This window comes from Protomyctophum parallelum, assembly GCF_964188405.1.
Source record: "Protomyctophum parallelum genome assembly, chromosome: 16".
Classification (NCBI taxonomy): Eukaryota; Metazoa; Chordata; class Actinopteri; order Myctophiformes; family Myctophidae; genus Protomyctophum; species Protomyctophum parallelum.
The window spans coordinates 48,179,581-48,201,367 of record NC_139711.1 but is presented as its reverse complement, the minus strand read 5'-3'; the positions used below and the strand labels follow the sequence as shown (position 1 = coordinate 48,201,367).

Sequence of the window (21,787 nt, the reverse complement as noted above, 5' to 3'; positions counted from 1 at the left end):
GAGGTTGTAGAGGTGGGTGGAGGGGTGGAGGTTGTAGAGGTGGGTGGAGGTGGGTGGAGGAGTCTAGAGGTGGGTGGAGGAGGGTGGAGGAGGGTGGAGGTGGGTGGAGGAGGGTGGAGGTGGGTGGAGGAGGGTGGAGGTTGTAGAGGTGGTGGAGGGGTGGAGGTGGGTGGAGGAGGGTGGAGGTGGGTGGAGGAGTGTGGAGGTGGGTGGAGGAGGTTAGAAGTGGGTGGAGGTTGTAGAGGTGGGTGGATGTGGGTGGAGGAGTCTAGACGTGGGTGGAGGTGGTGTTCCGAATTTCGGAATGGTGGTGCTTTTTAAGCACCACCATTCCGAAAAATACTTTTCGGAATGGCATTGTTTCGGAATGGTGGTGTTTCGGAATGGTGGGGTTTCGGAATGGTGGGGTTTCGGAATGGAGGGCTGTCCCCCGCTAGGAGTCATGTTGTATTGTTTTGTAGTCATCAGGATGATATCATTATGTCCTGTTGTATTGTTTTGTAGTCATCAGGATGATATCGCTAAGTCATGTTGTATTGTTTTGTAGTCATCAGGATGATATCATTACGTCATGTTGTAGTATTGTTTTGTAGTCATCAGGATGATATCGCTACGTCATGTTGTAGTATTGTTTTGTAGTCATCAGGATGATATCGCTAAGTCATGTTGTATTGTTTTGTAGTCATCAGGATGATATCATTATGTCCTGTTGTATTGTTTTGTAGTCATCAGGATGATATCGCTAAGTCATGTTGTATTGTTTTGTCGTCATCAGGATGATATCATTACGTCATGTTGTAGTATTGTTTTGTAGTCATCAGGATGATATCATTATGTCATGTTGTAGTATTGTTTTGTAGTCATCAGGATGATATCATTATGTCATGTTGTAGTATTGTTTTGTAGTCATCAGGATGATATCATTACGTCATGTTGTAGTATTGTTTTGTAGTCATCAGGATGATATCGTTACGTCATGTTGTAGTATTGTTTTGTAGTCATCAGGATGATATCGTTACGTCATGTTGTAGTATTGTTTTGTAGTCATCAGGATGATATCGTTAAGTCATGTTGTAGTATTGTTTTGTGTGTCCATGCGTTGACTGGCACTGACGCTGAATTACAGCGACGAGGCGACAGCAGCGTTGTCGGACCGCCTCCGCCCAGGAAAGCAAACTAAACACGGCGCCGGTGAGAGTAACGAGTCCTAGCAAGTTGGTTCGTAAAAAAAACATCTGGAAATACCGCTGTTTGGCAGCATTTCGGGTTCCAGCTAAATTAAAAAGGCAGATAATCGATAATACCGATTATTGCGGTATTATTCACGGCATCAATACCGATATAAAAAAAAATCAATATCGCCCAAGCCAACGTTTCTCTCTCTCTCTCTCTCTCTCTCTCTCTCTCTCTCTCTCCCCCCTCAGGGAACATTATCAGAGAAGCATCACAGAAGCCTTCAGGAGCAGCTCAGGTGTCTCAGGGTGCAGACGGAGGCTCCGGAGGAACCCCACCCTTCCTCCGTCCACTTCACAGACACAGACTTCCCTCTGGACCCAGACCTGCTGAAGACCGCCAGGAAGAGGTACGAAGCTGTCCTATTGGACAACACCCACTGAACCATCAAGGACTGTCTAAAGAGGACAAGAAGTGAAGACCGTACGGGCGCCGCCATGTTGCTCACATGGTGCTCCATGGAAGGAAAGGAACATGCTCAGTTGAGACCAAGGAAGCTGAAGGAGGAAGTGTTGGCTGCATGTTTCTGTCCTTCCATGGAGCACCATGGCGGCGCCCTTACGGTCCTCGCTTCCCGTCCTCTTTAGACAGTCCTTGTGAAACATTAGGAAGTAGGAAGCTGTCCTATAGAGTGTCGCAGTCCCTCCCCCTTTCAGAACAACGAACGGCCCAGACTTCACCCTCTGAAACATTAGGAAGTAGGAAGCTGTCCTATAGAGCGTCGCAGTCCCTCCCCCTTTCAGAACAACGAACGGCCCAGGAAATGAAAACGCAATGCATTTCCCCATAGGCAGTTCTTATTTAATTTATTTAAAGACCTTTTAAGCGTCGTACGAAGCCAACTCTTGTCGTGACAAATCATGACAACACACAGAATTATTCGGGCCAAGCAAAGAATTAGAAAGTAGAAAAAAACGGCAGGTTACAACACTTTTTTTGTTGTTTTTCTTCTTTGTAATTATTTGTTTGGTCCAAAATATTGTGTGTGTGTTGTCATGATTTGTCACGACAAGAGTTGGCTGTAATGACTGTAATTAATTAAAAGCGGTTGGAATTGTAACAGCTGAAATCAATAATATGTCAGTATTCCGCCAGTTGCCCCCCCCTGCTTTAGAGCCAAAACAGGACTGGTGGACTTGGTCCAACCAACCATAAACCTGCCTCTGACTTGAAAAACATTCTGGGCGGGAACCCCTTTTGGTGTTTTAAGAATTATGTTATTCTTTAGCTATTGAAAAATATCAGATCTACAAGCTCTTAGTGCGGAACAGAGTGCCGCGCTACGAGCTTGTAGGTCTGATATTTTAGAAAAATCGTGAAAATGCTTCTTTATGCATCTTTTAATATAATTATATTCTTTCAGAGTGAACATTTTTAACTCAAATCTTTGCTTCTGAGAGGTTCCTGAAATAACATATTTTCAGATGGGGGTCGGCGGCCAATTACATATAATTGTTGAGGTCCCTGACATGAAATATTGAGCACCACTGATACAGAAACATGAGGTTAAATATGGAGCACCACTGATACAGAAACATGAGGTTAAATATTGAGCACCACTGATACAGAAACATGAGGTTAAATATGGAGCACCACTGATACAGAAACATGAGGTTAAATATGGAGCACCACTGATACAGAAACATGAGGTTAAATATGGAGCACCACTGATACAGAAACATGAGGTTAAATATGGAGCACCACTGATACAGAAACATGAGGTTAAATATGGAGCACCACTGATACAGAAACATGAGGTTAAATATGGAGCACCACTGATACAGAAACATGAGGTTAAATATGGAGCACCACTGATACAGAAACATGAGGTTAAATATGGAGCACCACTGATACAGAAACATGAGGTTAAATATGGAGCACCACTGATACAGAAACATGAGGTTAAATATGGAGCACCACTGATACAGAAACATGAGGTTAAATATGGAGCACCACTGATACAGAAACATGAGGTTAAATATGGAGCACCACTGATACAGAAACATGAGGTTAAATATGGAGCACCACTGATACAGAAACATGAGGTTAAATATGGAGCACCACTGATACAGAAACATGAGGTTAAATATGGAGCACCACTGATACAGAAACATGAGGTTAAATATGGAGCACCACTGATACAGAAACATGAGGTTAAATATGGAGCACCACTGATACAGAAACATGAGGTTAAATATGGAGCACCACTGATACAGAAACATGAGGTTAAATATGGAGCACCACTGATACAGAAACATGAGGTTAAATATGGAGCACCACTGATACAGAAACATGAGGTTAAATATGGAGCACCACTGATACAGAAACATGAGGTATTTCAGAAAACTGTCAGGATTTAGAAGACATATTTTAAATTTCGACGTCAGGCCTGTAATGCTGTCAAGAGTGCAAAAACAAGAACGGAAACGTACAGAAATGGCTGATGTAAAATAGAAAAGGAAAAAAGAGTTACTAACTCGGCCTTACAGGTAAAAGAAACTTCACTTAAATTAAAAGATGCCCCAAAACACCTCATTACAAACACAGAACAATGAAATAGCTGCCTCTTTAGAACATTAACAAGGGTACACAGAACATGGCCACAGGGTGGCGCCAAAGACCACAAATGTGAAAGGGATACAAACTGGACTGGACTGGAAAGAAAAAGAAAAAGCAAATCAATTCTCATTGAGAAGTAATGAATATAAAAGTAAAACAACAACACATACAGTGAGATCTGAACTCAGTGTTAACTCACCACAGAGCAACACGTTGACACTGTTGTTTTCCTCGACTAATACTATATAAGACGAAAAATGTTCGTCGACTACCTTTTTTCACTACATAAAAACTAAATAAAAACTAAGCTATGATGACTAAAACGAAATATATTGACACTTTCGTCAACAAATAAAAACTAGACTAAAATGTTAGGAAGGGACTATAGTACTGTGACAATGGCCCCCAGGAATTGGCATACCCCTACCAAACAAACACGACATAGTTTTTCCTCATCTCTAAGGCCTCCCAGACATGAAATGGATTCTAGTATACAAATATTTTACTGCAAAAGTGGTGAAATTGATATTTAAAGTTATACACCCCAAACTAAAAATACAGCCTGTCCGTCTGGGGATTAAGGCATATAAACTCATGTAGAGTCACAATGGAAGCTCTGAGAGGTTTACAACTTGGCATACTTGAAGCCAGGACATCCCTCTACATTCTAAAAACGTAATAATGTCAATATGTTAATGTAAATATGAGATATAGACATTTGAACACATACCTACAATAAGCGGAAATGTACATCTATGTAGAGTGTCTTCTTTACTTTGCAGTGACTTTGACATGGATTGTCATAGCACATAACACATAACACACATGAGGGCTCGTAGGAATGGTGTGGTTCTACATTCTACTGTATTCAGCAATACCAATTGTGTAACTGTAGCTTGCATACTCGTGGAGTTATGGCACTAAACGTAAATTGTGTCCCAAATGGGGGGAATAAAACAGTCCTAATGAAATGGACAGTATTAGTTAGTGTGGTTGCTCTAGAGTCTAGGCAACACACTTTTGTTCTCTGTCCGATATCCTTTTGCCAGCAAGGTGCTTTTTGAGGGAGGTTTAATGTTTGTTTTAAAAACGCCATTGCCAATGAAGGGAACATTTGCATATTGTCCCTCGTTACGTCATATTGTCTCTTTATTGTTAATGGCATTTAATGTGTTGGCACCGTTTTACATCACCATTATTACATCACCTAATCAACATGAGTTAGACTTTAATATATTAGCCCCCCTCACTTCACACAGGTGTGATTTTTGTTAACTTTTGCACAACAGAAACGTGAAGCTTTTTGTCATATGCTTCACATGACATCACAATAAAGAATACAAACGGTAAGATCACATGACATCACAATAAAGAATACAAACGGTAAGACAGAATTCAGTCCCCAGCTCCCTGTGCTTTGAGACACACTTCCAATTTCCCAGAATTGCACCTTTCTAGTTTTATTTTGACTTCACTTATCAATGGTGGAATAACTATAACAAATTGACTTGAGTAGAAGTTCCAAAAATGTATGAAATCCCAAACTTGAGAAATTGTGAAAAGAATATATTGCAGCTTCAACAACACTGCAGAGAAATGCAGGCCTACAATAGAACTACTGTTAGGATGAGGGTGATCAATGATCAATGTTATCCTCATAACACTGTTAGGATGAGAGTGATCAATGATCAATGTTATCCTCATAACAGGATGAGGGTGATCAATGATCAATGTTATCCTCATAACAGGATGAGGGTGATCAATGATCAATGTTATCCTCATAACAGGATGAGGGTGATCAGTGATCAATGTTATCCTCATAACAGGATGAGGGTGATCAATGATCAATGTTATCCTCATAACAGGATGAGGGTGATCAATGATCAATGTTATCCTCATAACAGAAAGTCATTAGTTACCGCGAGAGTCTAGGAAACACCAACTTGGGATTCCTGGATCTCTGCCCTCCACAATTTTCATTTTTTTTAATTTTATTGTTTACTTTATTTAGAAAAGCAATGTACAGTAACTTTTCACATCCCTTATACAAAACAAACACAATCCATTCTCATATTTATGTCCTGTGTCCCTCTTAAGTTCTACCAGTATTAATAAGACAAGACTTACAATTAAAGTCATTCATTTCTGTAGGAGTTGATAACATTTTCCATAATAATTTGGTTACAGTCAAGTTTTTAACAGTATTATTATAGGCGTGTTGCCTATATGGGGTTCTTCCTAAACTGACACAGCAAATATTTTGGAATGTGAAAAGATGAGAAGAACCTTGTGAAGTCAAGTATCTATTTAGCCAGCTGGAGTGACCTAGCTTTATAAGCTCCATTTAGTGTAACAGATCCTGTCCAGTAGCCTAATAGCAAAGCCCAGACTGTGTTTCACCAGAATGGTTCATTAGTATCACTTGTGACAGCATGGTTACTGTGCATAGTGCCTAACAATAGTGTACGGTCGGGTCAAAACATAGTTGATTGATGAATTCTGAATCTGAAGTATTTTTTCTTTTACCAGAATGGAGTGTGATGTACAAACATTGGATCCAAATATTTGTATCATCTGTGGTAAAGATCCATAATGTCACAAACCCCAAAGCAGATGCAATATGGTGCTCAACAGAGAGATGATGATGATGATGAAAACCCTGGCTCCAAATACAGAAAATATACTTTCCTTCAAATTAAAGATATCTTATCATGTGTCATGTTGCTGAGCAAACTACACCAGTCAGAACAAGTTGAACATGTTGAGAGTGAGAGTATGCCTGCAGCCGTCTCACCAAGAAGACTGAATAAGGTTGATAATAGTAACAGACTGAATAAGGTAACAGACTGAATAAGGTTGATAATAGTAACAGACTGAATAAGGCTGATAATAGTAACAGACTGAATAAGGTTGATAATAGTAACAGACTGAATAAGGCTGATAATAGTAACAGACTGAATAAGGTTGATAATAGTAACAGACTGAATAAGGTTGATAATAGTAACAGACTGAATAAGGTTGATAATAGTAACAGACTGAATAAGGTTGATAATAGTAACAGACTGAATAAGGTTGATAATAGTAACAGACTGAATAAGGTTGATAATAGTAACAGACTGAATAAGGTTGATAATAGTAACAGACTGAATAAGGTTGATAATAGTAACAGACTGAATAAGGCTGATAATAGTAACAGACTGAATAAGGTTGATAATAGTAACAGACTGAATAAGGTTGATAATAGTAACAGACTGAATAAGGCTGATAATAGTAACAGAGACAATGAGGAAGGTTGATGAAGTTGTATCGTCGGCTGCTCTTGTATTATATAAACATCATAAAAGCTACCTTAAACCTCTAAAGGAAATAAAGCTACCTTAAACCTCTAAAGGAAATAAAGCTACCTTAAACCTCTAAAGGAAATAAAGCTACCTTAAACCTCTAAAGGAAATAAAGATACCTTAAACCTCCAAAGGAAATAAAACAGCTGCCAGACTAAACAAAGAATCAGAACAGCAGACCCAATGTTCACCTATTTTAATTTAATTAAATGAAAGTGATGACACTAAACTAAGCGTTATGATGACATCCTGAAGACACATGGTCCATGATTTTCTTCATCAATATATCTGAAGCTCTACAGCTCTGTTTTCTCTTGGACGTGCAGCTTCTATCAGTGCATATTCCATGGGCACACTTTCAGAGCATACTGTACCACATCAGAGCTTTCAGCTCAATCTACAATTCATTCATACTGTATGAGATTTTCCGTCAGTTTCCAGGATCTGTATTTAGACCGTCATCACATCTTCCTCAGAGCTCAGAGTCTTCATTATGTCATAACTCCCAGTCAGAGGTTATATACTGTATTGTATGATATTTATCTTCATACGATCAGGTTTCCGAGAGCATAGTGTTGGTATATGGAGCCAGGGTTTTATGAACATCATCATCATTTCTCTGTTGAGCGACATTTAGTGTTGAAGGTCTTCTACTGCGGAGGTTTTGACATTATGGACTGTGTGTCACTTTCCTTTTTCTATTTGTTTTTGGATGTTTTCTTAACCATGTTGTAATGGCGACCGCACGTCACATTTACTATGAAAACATAAATGTCAGTCAGTCAGTCACCTTGTGAGATCCCTCATCAATATTAAGCCCATATATGGGAACGCCCTGATTGATGACATCCCTGATGTCATCAATATTGGCCAGCAACTCTACATCTGACCTTAAACCATTAGATCTCCATATATGGAGCTGACCTGTTATGACATTCCGTATGTTGATCTGACCTCATGAATCCCTGTATACTCAAGACACGCTCCATATATGGCCAGTACAGAATTAATTCCATATGTTGATCTGACTCCCCGTGTCAAAGCGCCAGCGCTCGCCCAGCAGTCTGCCGTCACCCAGGCCGATGCGTGCACGTGACCTATAAGGTCTACAGTGTCAGGGTTCTACTGTAGTCAAAGGCTACTGGACATGCTCTGTTAGGATGTTACACTAAATGACCTCGCCCTATAAGGTCTACAGTGTGAGGGTTCTACTGTAGTGAATGGCTACTGGACATGCTCTGTTAGGATGTTACACTAAATGGAACTTAAAGCTAGCTCAGATAGCTACACTTGATTTGCCATTATTCCAATCTTTTCATATTCCAAAATATTTGCTTTATGAAGAAAGCCAGCATAGGCAATACAATGCAGATGTGGTGGAGCTAAATACAACTTTACCTTAAGCAAACGTGTTAAATGATGACATCAACTCTACATGAATGAATGACTTGCTGGTCTGAGGATAACATTGAGCATGGAGCTTGGTTTCCCTCATCCAGGTGTGCTAAATAATAGTTAGTTCTATTGTAGGGCTGCATTTATCTCTGTAGCCTACTATTGTTGAAGCTGCATATATACTTTCACAATTTCTCATTTGTGACATTTCATATATTTTAGGGACTTCTACTCAAGTGAATTTGTTATAGTTTCCCCACCCTTGCATAAGTGAAGTCAAAATAAAACTAATCTGTTTGATACTGTAGATTTCATTTAGGGCTGCTTTATTTCTCCCCATTTGGGAAACCATATACGTTTAGCGCCATAACTTATTCAAGCTACAGTTAATAATATTAATAATAATAATAATAATCATAACTCCATAACTTATTCAAGCTACAGTTACACAATTGGCATTGCTGGATTCAGCCGAACCACACCTTCCATTCAAGCCCTCATATGTGTTGCTATGACAATCCATGTCAGAGTCACTACAAAGTGAAGAAGACACACATTTCCGCCTATTGTAGGTATGTGTTCAAATGCCTATATCTCATATTTACATTCACATATTGACATTATTCCTTTTTTAGCATGTAGAGGGATGTCCTGGCTTCAAGTATGCCAAGTTGTAAACCTCTCAGAGCTTCCATTGTGACTCTACATGAGTTTATATGCCTTAATCCCCAGACGGACAGGCTGTATTTTTAGTTTGGGGTGAATAACTTTAAATATCGATTTCACCACTTTTGCAGTAAAATATTTGTATACAAGAATCCATTTCATGTCTGGGAGGCCTTAGAGATGAGGAAAAACGATGTTGTGTTGATGTGTCTCGAAGACTAAAGCACTTTTTGACTGTTCGTCACAGGACTACTAGGGGACAAGAGATCCAGTATAAGTCATTTTACACTTGGTTTGCATTTTCAGCAAGTGTGAAATCTGTCATTACAACGGCATCAAGGCCCACCAAAATAACATTTTAGTCGACTAAATCAACTGTCATTGGCGACTGAATATCCCTCGTGGATCAATAACCCATTCTGGGTGGGTGTTTGGTGTTTTAAGCATTATGTTATACTTTAGCTATTGACACATTGCAGATCTACAAGCTCATACGAGCTTGTAGATCTGCTATTTTTGAAATTCTTTGAAAATGTGGCGCAAATCTTTGAATATATATATATATATATATATATATATTCTTTCACAGCGAACGTTTTTAACTCAAATCTTTGCTTCTAGGAGGGGGGTCCCTGGAACTACATATAATTTTTGGGGGTCCTTGACATGAAATATTGAGCACCACTGACATAGAAACATGAGGTATTCCAGAAAACTGGAAGATTTTCTTTTTTTCGACGTCTGGTCTAAATGGGATACAGATCTCATCTGATCTTCTCTGGTTTCAACAGCAGTGATGTAAATAGGTTTTCAATGTAATGAGTCCCAGGATGCAGGGATGGTCTTTTAGAAATGAGTCCCAGGATGCAGGGATGGTCTTTTAGAGATGAGTCCCAGGATGCAGGGATGGTCTTTTAGAAATGAGTCCCAGGATGCAGGGATGGTCTTTTAGAAATGAGTCCCAGGATGCAGGGATGGTCTTTTAGAAATGAGTCCCTGGATGCAGGGATGGTCTTTTAGAGATGAGTCCCAGGATGCAGGGATGGTCTTTTAGAAATGAGTCCCAGGATGCAGGGATGGTCTTTTAGAAATGAGTCCCAGGATGCAGGGATGGTCTTTTAGAGATGAGTCCCAGGATGCAGGGATGGTCTTTTAGAAATGAGTCCCAGGATGCAGGGATGGTCTTTTAGAGATGAGTCCCAGGATGCAGGGATGGTCTTTTAGAGATGAGTCCCAGGATGCAGGGATGGTCTTTCAGAGATGAGTCCCAGGATGCAGGGATGGTCTTTTAGAGATGAGTCCCAGGATGCAGGGATGGTCTTTTAGAGATGAGTCCCAGGGATGAGTCCCACTTCAACAACGTTAGGAGTCATATTTTGCCATTCTTGGTTGTAATGTGGTTATATTCATGTAGAAAACAGAATAATTGATTATTATAACTAAAGCTAGCAAAATATTGCTTTTTATTGTCTCCACCAGGCCGAAGGCATGGGGGGAGAGTATGTTTTGCACTCCGTCCGTCCGTCCGTGTGTCCGTCCGTCCGTGTGTGTGTGTGTGTGTGTGTGTGTGTCCGTGAGCAGCTAATCTCGGCCACCGTTAACCCGGTCGATGCCAAATTTTGCACACACACTCCCTGGATGCCAACGGTGAACCTCTGCCCCAAACTTTCCACAACGGCCTGTTATAGCGCCACGAGGAGGCCGCTTTGTGCAAAACAAGTTTTTGCACAGTACACCTACAGATTTTGTCCAAACATCACGCAAATTGGTACACAGTCTCTCTAGAGCCATTCAACGAAACCGGTCTTTCAGATTTCTCAGACTCCATCCTGATTGGTTAAGATTGGCTTCCAAAGTTCACAGGAGTGCTCAGTTTCAAACAAAATGCTGCAAATCATGAACACATCGCGTGATTTCCGTCAAATTGTGCTCCCACATTCCCACTAGTTTTCTCTAAAGTCATTAATCGTGACCAAACTTATCTGAATTATTGAGTGTCAAGTCTCATCATGTCCTTTTTCATACGGTACTGAATAATTACCAATGGCTTCCTCAACAAAGGCCAATTCCCGTTTTTAGCTATAACTTTATAACATTACTAAGCATTATTAATATACTGTTACATGTTATATTATTTATTTTTGTTGCCCTGCTATCCAACCACCAGATGAAGGCAAGCTGCAATGTCCTATACATTCCTATCCTCCTGGTGGAGACCTGTGCCCAGAAGGGCACTTTTTCTAGTTTAACATGTATTTTTTTTACTGTACATGCTGAGTACAGTAGAGTGCATCCCGTGGATGCAGAGGTCGTTGTTTTATTGCGTTCCTTAACTATAAACTGTGTTTATGTTGTTTTATTGCGTCCCTTAACTATAAACTGTGTTTTTGTTGTTTTATTGCGTCCCTTAACTATAAACTGTGTTTATGTTGTTTTATTGCGTCCCTTATCCTTAACTATAAACTGTGTTTTTGTTGTTTTATTGCGTCCCTTATCCTTAACTATAAACTGTGTTTATGTTGTTTTATTGTGTCCCTTAACTATAAACTGTGTTTATGTTGTTTTATTGCGTCCCTTAACTATAAACTGTGTTTTTGTTGTTTTATTGCTAAGGGACGCAATAAAACAACATAAACACAGTTTATAGTTAAGGGACGCGTTTATGTTGTTTTATTGTGTCCCTTAACTATAAACTGTGTTTATGTTGTTTTATTGTGTCCCTTAACTATAAACTGTGTTTATGTTGTTTTATTGCGTCCTTTAACTATAAACTGTGTTTATGTTGTTTTATTGCGTCCCTTAACTATAAACTGTGTTTATGTTGTTTTATTGCGTCCCTTAACTATAAACTGTGTTTTTGTTGTTTTATTGCGTCCCTTAACTATAAACTGTTTTGGGATGCAAAATAGCTACACAGAGTAAAGGTTCAAATCAAGCGTTGCTGGGTTTTTTGGCCATAGTGCTATCACTATAGTGTTTTATTGTTTTACTGTGACTACTATTATTATTTTATATACATATTGTTTTATTTTATTCCTTTACTTGAATATTGCATATTGCATTGTTCAGTATACATAAGAGACATGAACTGTTTTAGTTTGAAAACCTGTAAAAAGAGGTATATACATATTTATTTTTATTATTTTAAGTTAAATGACAAAAGGGTAGACGTAATAAGCCTAGGCTTCAATCTATACTCTACAGACTAAGACAACAAAAAACTGTGATGAACTGAGAATGTTTTTGTATGGAAAAACAATCAAACTAATAAACTAAACTAAACTAAAATTAGGGCTGTGGGTGTCCCCCGATTCCATTCCATTCCAATTATTGGGGTCACGATTCGATTTGATTCCGATTCAAAATCCAAAAGCATTTTTTTTCCCAGATTCAAAACGATCGTCTATTCAAAATGATTCTCGATTCAATACTACAATACAATATACAGTATATTCAGCATTTCTGTAGACTTAGATAGCAGTAGTCAGTAGTAGTCATAGCACGTCATAGTACATATAGCATAGTAGTATATATGTATAGTTTATATGTATAGTTTAATTATATAGATATTCCACTGTTACGTTCTTAGCTTACGCATGTTTCATGATAAATACTTTTATGTGATGTATTCCCATGCTTTTTGTTCTTGCTTAATGTAAGTCGCTCTGGATTAAGAGCGTCTGCTAAATGCCTAAATTGTAAATTGTATATACAATACAATACAGCTGTGCTGATCTGAAGTGACTAGTACTGATTACAGTAACTTGAAAATGACTGAAGACATGATGTTTACTGTGATTAGAGTAAGCTAAGTTACATGTCATATCACAAACACCATGTAGTGAAAACTGTAACTGTAAGCAGAAAAAATATCTAAAAAAATTATAATAATTATATAATATATATATATATATATATATATATATATATATAATTCTTTTTAGATTTTTGGAAATTCTGAATAGATTTCGAATCGTTCATAACGGGAATCGAGAGAATTCGAATCGATTGTTTTTGACGGCCAAGCTACAGCAGGCTTTTCTCGTGCGTTTACTCTAAACGCGCGGCCCGTGTGTGCGTACGCCAAATGCCCCGCGGCTACATCCATCTGTCAGACGCGCGGCAGGTTTGTGCGGGACCTTCCGGGAGGATATATAGATACGCATGCATGGGGGCATTAATATACGCACGTAAAACAATTAGAACCGATCCTATTTTTAGAGCACGCGTAGGATGGCCCGCGGTATCCGTGCGTCTGGTGTAGCTAAGGTATCATTGACATATATCGGTCCTATCCAAACGCACTGTACTCGCGCAGTAAACGCATACGCAGTAAACGCATACGCAGTAAACGCATACGCAGTAAACGCATACGCAGTAAACGCATACGCACGCGCGCAAAATTGCCTGGTGTAGCTTGGCCGTCACACCCATAACTAAAATGCACCCTATTTTAACAGGAGGAAGGACCCCAAAGCCCTGAAAGGAGAGCAGAAGGTCTTCGGCTCTGCCGACATGTCGGAGCCGACCAGCGCCACCTGCTGCTCGGGCTGCGGCGCGCTGCTCCACTGCAGCGACGCCCACATTGCCGGGTTCATGCCCTCGGAGAAGTTCAGGCCCCTGGTCCGCCTCAACGGCCTCCGGGATGCCGTGTGCCAGCGCTGCTACCTCCTCACCCACCACCAGAAGGCGCTCTCCGTCAAGATGTCCGCGGAGGACTACAGGTAAGAGTTTGGTTGTTTTTTTCCTCCCCGATGCCGGTTTGTATCGGGAAAGGCTTTGGCCGATATTCTGCCTAAAGTCGTGGTTCCCACGGTCCAATTCCTGGAAATACATATATTTTTTAAACCGAAAAAAACCAAAACGAAAATCCAAACCTTGAAAAAGGTTTGGAATTTGTCAAGAGTCCTGGAAGAATATGTGGCTATGCATTGTTTTTGGCTATTTATTTTGTTAATAAGTCGATTTTTGCCCAACGGCCTGTGTGATTTTAGCCTATTGTGTACAGGACGTGACAAAAAAAAAACAAGCTCACAGCGTGCTGCAAGCGTGACTGATCCTTTGCCCTACGACAGGTGGTGTAGCAAAGATTTGGCACGAGATTTGTCTATGCTTTGTTGTTAGACTGTCTGCCGTTGATTGATTGATTGAAATATTTATTAACAGTTAACAGTACATTTCAAGCACAAACTCAATACAAAGACTGTTAACTGTGAGTGGACGACCCAATTAAGCGTTACACTTGTTTACAACAGGGTCCACATTGTTCAATTCATCAAAACATTTAGAGACGTACAAATAGACACTTCTATGTAGTTAAAGAACAGAACAGGAATTCATCATAAAGGAAGCAAAAAGGGAAAAGAAACATATACAGTGAGGGGGAAAAAGGGGGGTGGGGGATAACATTGTGTTGGAGTAAGAGACTCAATTATTGAGCTGTGTGATTGTTCTATACGGTAGGCCTTGGAATTGGGTTAAATATTCTGGAAACGTTTTGTAACTTCATTGGAGAAGAATGTGTGGGAACCCCGACTGTAGGAAGGTGGTCGTTAATGCAGGTCTGTTAATACAGGAAGGTGGTCAACACTAACGTCTGTTAATGCAGGAAGGTGGTCATCACTGTAACGTCTGTTAATGCAGGAAGGTGGTCATCACTGTAACGTCTGTTAATACAGGAAGGTGGTCATCACTGTAACGTCTGTTAATGCAGGAAGGTGGTCAGTGGCATCAAGGCCCACACGGCTCTGGTCCTGCTGATCGTGGACCTTCTGGACCTGCCGGACTCCGTGGTCCCTGACCTGCCGGGCCTGGTGGGGCAGAACAAACGCGTGGTGGTCCTGGGCAACAAGGTGGACCTGCTGCCCGGCGACGCCCCCAACTACCTGGCACGCGTCCGACGCCAGCTCAGCCACTACTGCAGCCTGGCTGGGCTGGGAGATAACGTCAAAGGTAAGATCTGACCCCAGGTCAGCCACTACTGCAGCCTGGCTGGGCTGGGAGACCACGTCAAAGGTAAGATCTGACCCCAGGTCAGCCACTATACTGCAGCCTGGGCTGGGGCTGGGAGACCACGTCAAAGGTAAGATCTGACCCCAGGTCAGCCACTATACTGCAGCCTGGGCTGGGGCTGGGAGACCACGTCAAAGGTAAGATCTGACCCCAGGTCAGCCACTATACTGCAGCCTGGCTGGGCTGGGAGACCACGTCAAAGGTAAGATCTGACCCCAGGTCTGCTACTATACTGCAGCCTGGCCGGGGGCTGGGAGATAACGTCAAAGGTAAGATCTGACCCCAGGTCAGCCACTATACTGCAGCCTGGGCTGGGGCTGGGAGACCACGTCAAAGGTAAGATCTGACCCCCGGTCAGCCACTATACTGCAGCCTGGCTGGCCTGGGAGACATTATTATATTAGATTAGATTATTTGCCCTGTCTGCCCCTCTCTGACATAAAGACCTTATTATTAATCCATTATTTGCCCTGTCTGTCCCTCTAACATAAAGACCTGATCATGTACTGTATGTATTAATGTATTAATGTCTGTCTCTCTAACATAAAGACCTGATCATGTACTGTATGTATTAATGTATTAATGTCTGTCTCTCTAACATAAAGACCTGATCATGTACTGTATGTATTAATGTATTAATGTATTAATGTATTAATGTCTGTCTCTCTAACATAAAGACCTGATCATGTACTGTATGTATTAATGTATTAATGTATTAATGTCTGTCTCTCTAACATAAAGACCTGATCATGTACTGTATGTATTAATGTATTAATGTATTAATGTCTGTCTCTCTAACATAAAGACCTGATCATGTACTGTATGTATTAATGTATTAATGTATTAATGTCTGTCTCTCTAACATAAAGACCTGATCATGTACTGTATGTATTAATGTAATAATGTAATAATGTCTGTCTCTCTAACATAAAGACCTGATCATGTACTGTATGTATTAATGTATTAATGTATTAATGTCTGTCTCTCTAACATAAAGACCTGATCATGTACTGTATGTATTAATGTAATAATGTAATAATGTCTGTCTCTCTAACATAAAGACCTGATCATGTACTGTATGTATTAATGTATTAATGTATTAATGTATTAATGTCTGTCTCTCTAACATAAAGACCTGATCATGTACTGTATGTATTAATGTAATAATGTAATAATGTCTGTCTCTCTTCCATAAAGATGTCCATCTGATCAGTGCCAAGACAGGCTACGGGGTGGAGGAGCTGATCTCCAGTCTGCAGCGCTCCTGGAAGTACAAGGTAATTCAGATCACCACCATGTTATGAAGTACAAGGTAATTCAGATCACCACCATGTTATGAAGTACAAGGTAATTCAGATCACCACCATGTTATGAAGTACAAGGTAATTCAGATCACCAGCATGTTATGAAGTACAAGGTAATTCAGATCACCACCATGTTATGAAGTACAAGGTAATTCAGATCACCACCATGTTATGAAGTACAAGGTAATTCAGATCACCACCATGTTATGAAGTACAAGGTAATTCAGATCACCACCATGTTATGAAGTACAAGGTAATTCAGATCACCAGCATGTTATGAAGTACAAGGTAATTCAGATCACCAGCATGTTATGAAGTACAAGGTAATTCAGATCACCACCATGTTATGAAGTACAAGGTAATTCAGATCACCAGCATGTTATGAAGTACAAGGTAATTCAGATCACCACCATGTTATGAAGTACAAGGTAATTCAGATCACCACCATGTTATGTAGACGTAAAGGTAATTCAGATCACCAGCATGTTATGAAGTACAAGGTAATTCAGATCACCAGCATGTTATGAAGTACAAGGTAATTCAGATCACCACCATGTTATGAAGTACAAGGTAATTCAGATCACCACCATGTTATGAAGTACAAGGTAATTCAGATCACCAGCATGTTATGAAGTACAAGGTAATTCAGATCACCACCATGTTATGAAGTACAAGGTAATTCAGATCACCACCATGTTATGAAGTACAAGGTAATTCAGATCACCACCATGTTATGTAGACGTAAAGGTAATTCAGATCACCAGCATGTTATGTAGATGTATCACTATGAATTAGAAGGTAAACCTCCCAGTCTCAGGGCGGACACTCTAACCCACAAGGCCACTGTCTGGTATAGAGTGTCTACATTGCAAATTGTGTAAACGGTAAATAATAATTAGTAATTAGTACATGGTTTCAGGGGGAACTGTAGTAATTAGTACATGGTTTCAGGGGGAACTGTAGTAATTAGTACATGGTTTCAGGGGGAACTGTAGTAATTAGTGCATGGTTTCAGGGGGAACTGTAGTAATTAGTGCATGGTTTCAGGGGGAACTGTAGTAATTAGTGCATGGTTTCAGGGGGACGTGTATCTGGTGGGGACGGCCAACGCAGGGAAGTCCACGTTGTTCAACATGCTGCTGGACTCCGACTACTGCAAGTCTAAAGGACCAGATCTACACGCCCACCATAAAGCTACCATCTCGCCGTGGCCTGGTGAGAGACGCACGCACCCTGACCCTAACCGTATGAGTGAAATGTCATTACCGTGTTTCTAGTTGGGAGAGGTTTAGGTGTGCTGCCCTGTGGGAGGTTAAGGGTTAAGGTTAGGTTTAGGTGTGCTGCCCCGTGGGAGGTTAAGGGTTAAGGTTAGGTTTAGGTGTGCTGCCCCGTGGGAGGTTAAGGGTTAAGGTTAGGTTTAGGTGTGCTGCCCCGTGGGAGGTTAAGGGTTAAGGTTAGGTTTAGGTGTGCTGCCCTGTGGGAGGTTAAGGGTTAAGGTTAGGTTTAGGTGTGCTGCCCCGTGGGAGGTTAAGGGTTAAGGTTAGGTTTAGGTGTGCTGCCCTGTGGGAGGTTAAGGGTTAAGGTTAGGTTTAGGTGTGCTGCCCCGTGGGAGGTTAAGGGTTAAGGTTAGGTTTAGGTGTGCTGCCCCGTGGGAGGTTAAGGGTTAAGGTTATAGGTTTAGGTGTGCTGCCCCGTGGGAGGTTAAGGGTTAAGGTTAGGTTTAGGTGTGCTGCCCCGTGGGAGGTTAAGGGTTAAGGTTAGGTTTAGGTGTGCTGCCCCGTGGGAGGTTAAGGGTTAAGACTAAGAGGAGCTGACGCTATAATTATGTCTATAGGTGAATTAGGTGGAATAGTCGGGAAGCTAGTAAACTTTTGGCGAACAAAATCACGGACTTGCAAGTAACGGACAAAGTGGGTTCTGGGTAGCTTATACTTTTGAAGAATCTGCTCAAACGAAACGAACGTGCCACCCTCAAACTAATCTTTGACTGACTTAATGCCATGATCATACCAAACTTTAAATGCCCGATCTTGTAAGGAAGAAGGAAATAATGGATTGGCACACAGAGGTGTTGTTTAACGTGATTATTGCCACTTCAGTGATGCTTGCGGAACTGGACTTCGTCTCGTTCCTGACCGCATCACTGTCGTGGATATAATCACGTTAAACAACACCCTCTCGTGGACACTTCACCCTTTTTGCAAAATAATATATGTTAATGACGTTTAGAAGCTTTAGAACACTTTCCTGGAGATCTTTATGTGTATAATTTGTGGTTTTAGATATTTTAGATTGTAGCAGTGAGCACAGTGTCTCTGATGTCATGGACACTGGTCTCACTGCCTTCCTGGACTACAATTCCCATACTTCTTTGGTGCACTGCTCCTCCTTGTGGATAGGGGTGAGGGCTGTCTTACTGAGACAACATGTAGTCCAGGAAGGAAGTGAGCCCAGTGTCCATGACATCAGAGACACTGTGCTCACTGCTACAATCTAAAATATCTAAAACCACACATTACACACATAAAGATCTCCAGGAAAGTGTTCTAAAGCTTCTAAACGTCATTAACATATATTTTTTAGCAAAAAGGGTGAAGTGTCCCTTTAAGCATGCACCCGGAAATGTGCTATATCAATAAAGTTTGATTTGAACACGGTCCATAATGTGTGTTTGTATCTCAAAGTGGAACCATTGATAAGAATGCTTGTTGTTTGGCAGCTGCATCGAGTGAGAACCTTTTGATTTGTGATCACTAATGGGAACCAGTCAGAGTCTGATACGGACTCTAAAGGTCATTACACACTGGCGAATTAGCGACGCGATGCGAATAAGCGATCTGAAAATGCGAAATATTGCATGTTGCAGTTCGCCTGCGAATCTCTGCAAAATACGACACCAGAGCGAACAAATAAAAGCGAAAACGGTCGCATTTTCGCACATTCGCACATTCGCCACTGATGTGGAAGCTTGCATGGACTTCAATTGTTTTTTTTTAAATGCGAATTATTCGCACGAATATATCGCGTCGCCAATTCGCCAGTGTGTAATGACCTTAAGGCTGCACCTTTTTAACCCTTCAGGGACCACTCTGGACCTGCTGAAGTTAGTTTAACATGGTGTTAACCCTTCAGGGACCACTCTGGACCTGCTGAAGTTAGTTTAACATGGTGTTAACCCTTCAGGGACCTCTCTGGACCTGCTGAAGTTAGTTTAACATGGTGTTAACCCTTCAGGGACCTCTCTGGACCTGCTGAAGTTAGTTTAACATGGTGTTAACCCTTCAGGGACCTCTCTGGACCTGCTGAAGTTAGTTTAACATTGTGTTAACCCTTCAGAGACCACTCTGGACCGGCTGAAGTTAGTTTAACATTAACCCTTCAGGGACCACTCTGGACCTGCTGAAGTTAGTTTAACATCGTGTTAACCCTTCAGGGACCACTCTGGACCGGCTGAAGTTAGTTTAACATGGTGTTAACCCTTCAGGGACCACTCTGGACCGGCTGAAGTTAGTTTAACATGGTGTTAACCCTTCAGGGACCACTCTGGACCTGCTGAAGTTAGTTTAACATGGTGTTAACCCTTCAGGGACCACTCTGGACCTGCTGAAGTTAGTTTAACATGGTGTTAACCCTTCAGGGACCACTCTGGACCGGCTGAAGTTAGTTTAACATGGTGTTAACCCTTCAGGGACCACTCTGGACCTGCTGAAGTTCCCCATCATCAACCCGACTTCCGCCAGGATGTTCAGGAGACGCGAGAGGCTGCAGACGGCCTCCACGCAGACAGAGGGCGACCTCTCCCCCGAGGAGCTGAAGAGGCTGCAGCACTTCAGCAAGCAGGGGTACCTAGTGGGTAAGATCAAAGGAACAGGGTACCTAGTGGGTAAGATCAAAGGGAACAGGGTACCTAGTGGGTGAGATCAAAGGGAACAGGGTACCTAGTGGGTAAGATCAAAGGGAACAGGGTACCTAGTGGGTAAGATCAAAGGAACAGGGTACCTAGTGGGTAAGATCAAAGGGAACAGGGTACCTAGTGGGTAAGATCAAAGGAACAGGGTACCTAGTGGGTAAGATCAAAGGAACAGGGTACCTAGTGGGTAAGATCAAAGGGAACAGGGTACCTAGTGGGTAAGATCAAAGGGAACAGGGTACCTAGTGGGTAAGATCAAAGGGAACAGGGTACCTAGTGGGTAAGATCAAAGGGAACAGGGTACCTAGTGGGTGAGATCAAAGGGAACAGGGTACCTAGTGGGTAAGATCAAAGGAACAGGGTACCTAGTGGGTAAGATCAAAGGGAACAGGGTACCTAGTGGGTAAGATCAAAGGGAACAGGGTAACTAGTGGGTAAGATCAAAGGGAACAGGGTACCTAGTGGGTAAGATCAAAGGAACAGGGTACCTAGTGGGTGAGATCAAAGGGAACAGGGTACCTAGTGGGTAAGATCAAAGGAACAGGGTACCTAGTGGGTAAGATCAAAGGGAACAGGGTACCTAGTGGGTAAGATCAAAGGGAACAGGGTACCTAGTGGGTGAGATCAAAGGAACAGGGTACCTAGTGGGTAAGATCAAAGGAAACAGGGTACCTAGTGGGTGAGATCAAAGAGATACTATTATTATTATTATACGTATTATTATTAATATATAAGGAAGACTTTTATTCCCCCTATTAATTCAGCTTCTGTCTCCCACACCACACGTCTCAATATCTGCCATTGACAATGAAAGGAGAAATTAGATCAAGTTCTGTCACCTCATAAACACATGACATAACAACCACACCAATAAGGGCTCTAATGAAGTACTGTCACCTCATAAACACATGACATAACAACCACACCAAGGGCTCTAATGGAGTACTGTCACCTCATAAACACATGACATACTGTAACAACCACACCAAGGGCTCTAATGGAGTACTGTCACCTCATAAACACATGACACAACAACCACACCAAGGGCTCTAATGAAGTACTGTCACCTCATAAACACATGACACAACAACCACACCAAGGGCTCTAATGAAGTACTGTCACCTGTGACGGCCCCTGTACCTTTAAGGAGTCTGCATGCTGTTCTGTGTCAGGCATGCTTAACCCAATCCCTTTGCAGTGCCGGATTGGGAGGGCGGAGCTTGCAATCTGCAGAAGGGGAGACACCTGGCCAGTGTCCTCCCCAAACACTATTAAAGCACCTGCTGTGATAATGTTCTGGTCTCCCCATTCCTCCTCAGGCAGGCTGCAGGGCAGCCACACCAGGGCAACTGTAGTTTTTGTTATCT

At 41.4% G+C, this 21,787-nt stretch overlaps 1 protein-coding gene across 2 annotated transcripts in view; it reads left to right on the top strand.

The window, feature by feature from the left end:
• The window catches only part of noa1 (nitric oxide associated 1), a 63,940-nt gene that overhangs the window by 18,447 nt on the left and 23,706 nt on the right, over window positions 1–21,787 (top strand). For both annotated transcript variants that reach the window (XM_083785358.1, XM_083785359.1), the window contains 6 exons: window positions 1,425–1,582; window positions 13,655–13,918; window positions 14,908–15,146; window positions 16,404–16,483; window positions 17,590–17,725; window positions 20,199–20,363. In XM_083785358.1, coding sequence (XP_083641484.1) covers window positions 1,425–1,582; window positions 13,655–13,918; window positions 14,908–15,146; window positions 16,404–16,483; window positions 17,590–17,725; window positions 20,199–20,363 — 1,042 coding nt within the window. The remainder of the gene's footprint in view (window positions 1–1,424; window positions 1,583–13,654; window positions 13,919–14,907; window positions 15,147–16,403; window positions 16,484–17,589; window positions 17,726–20,198; window positions 20,364–21,787) is intronic.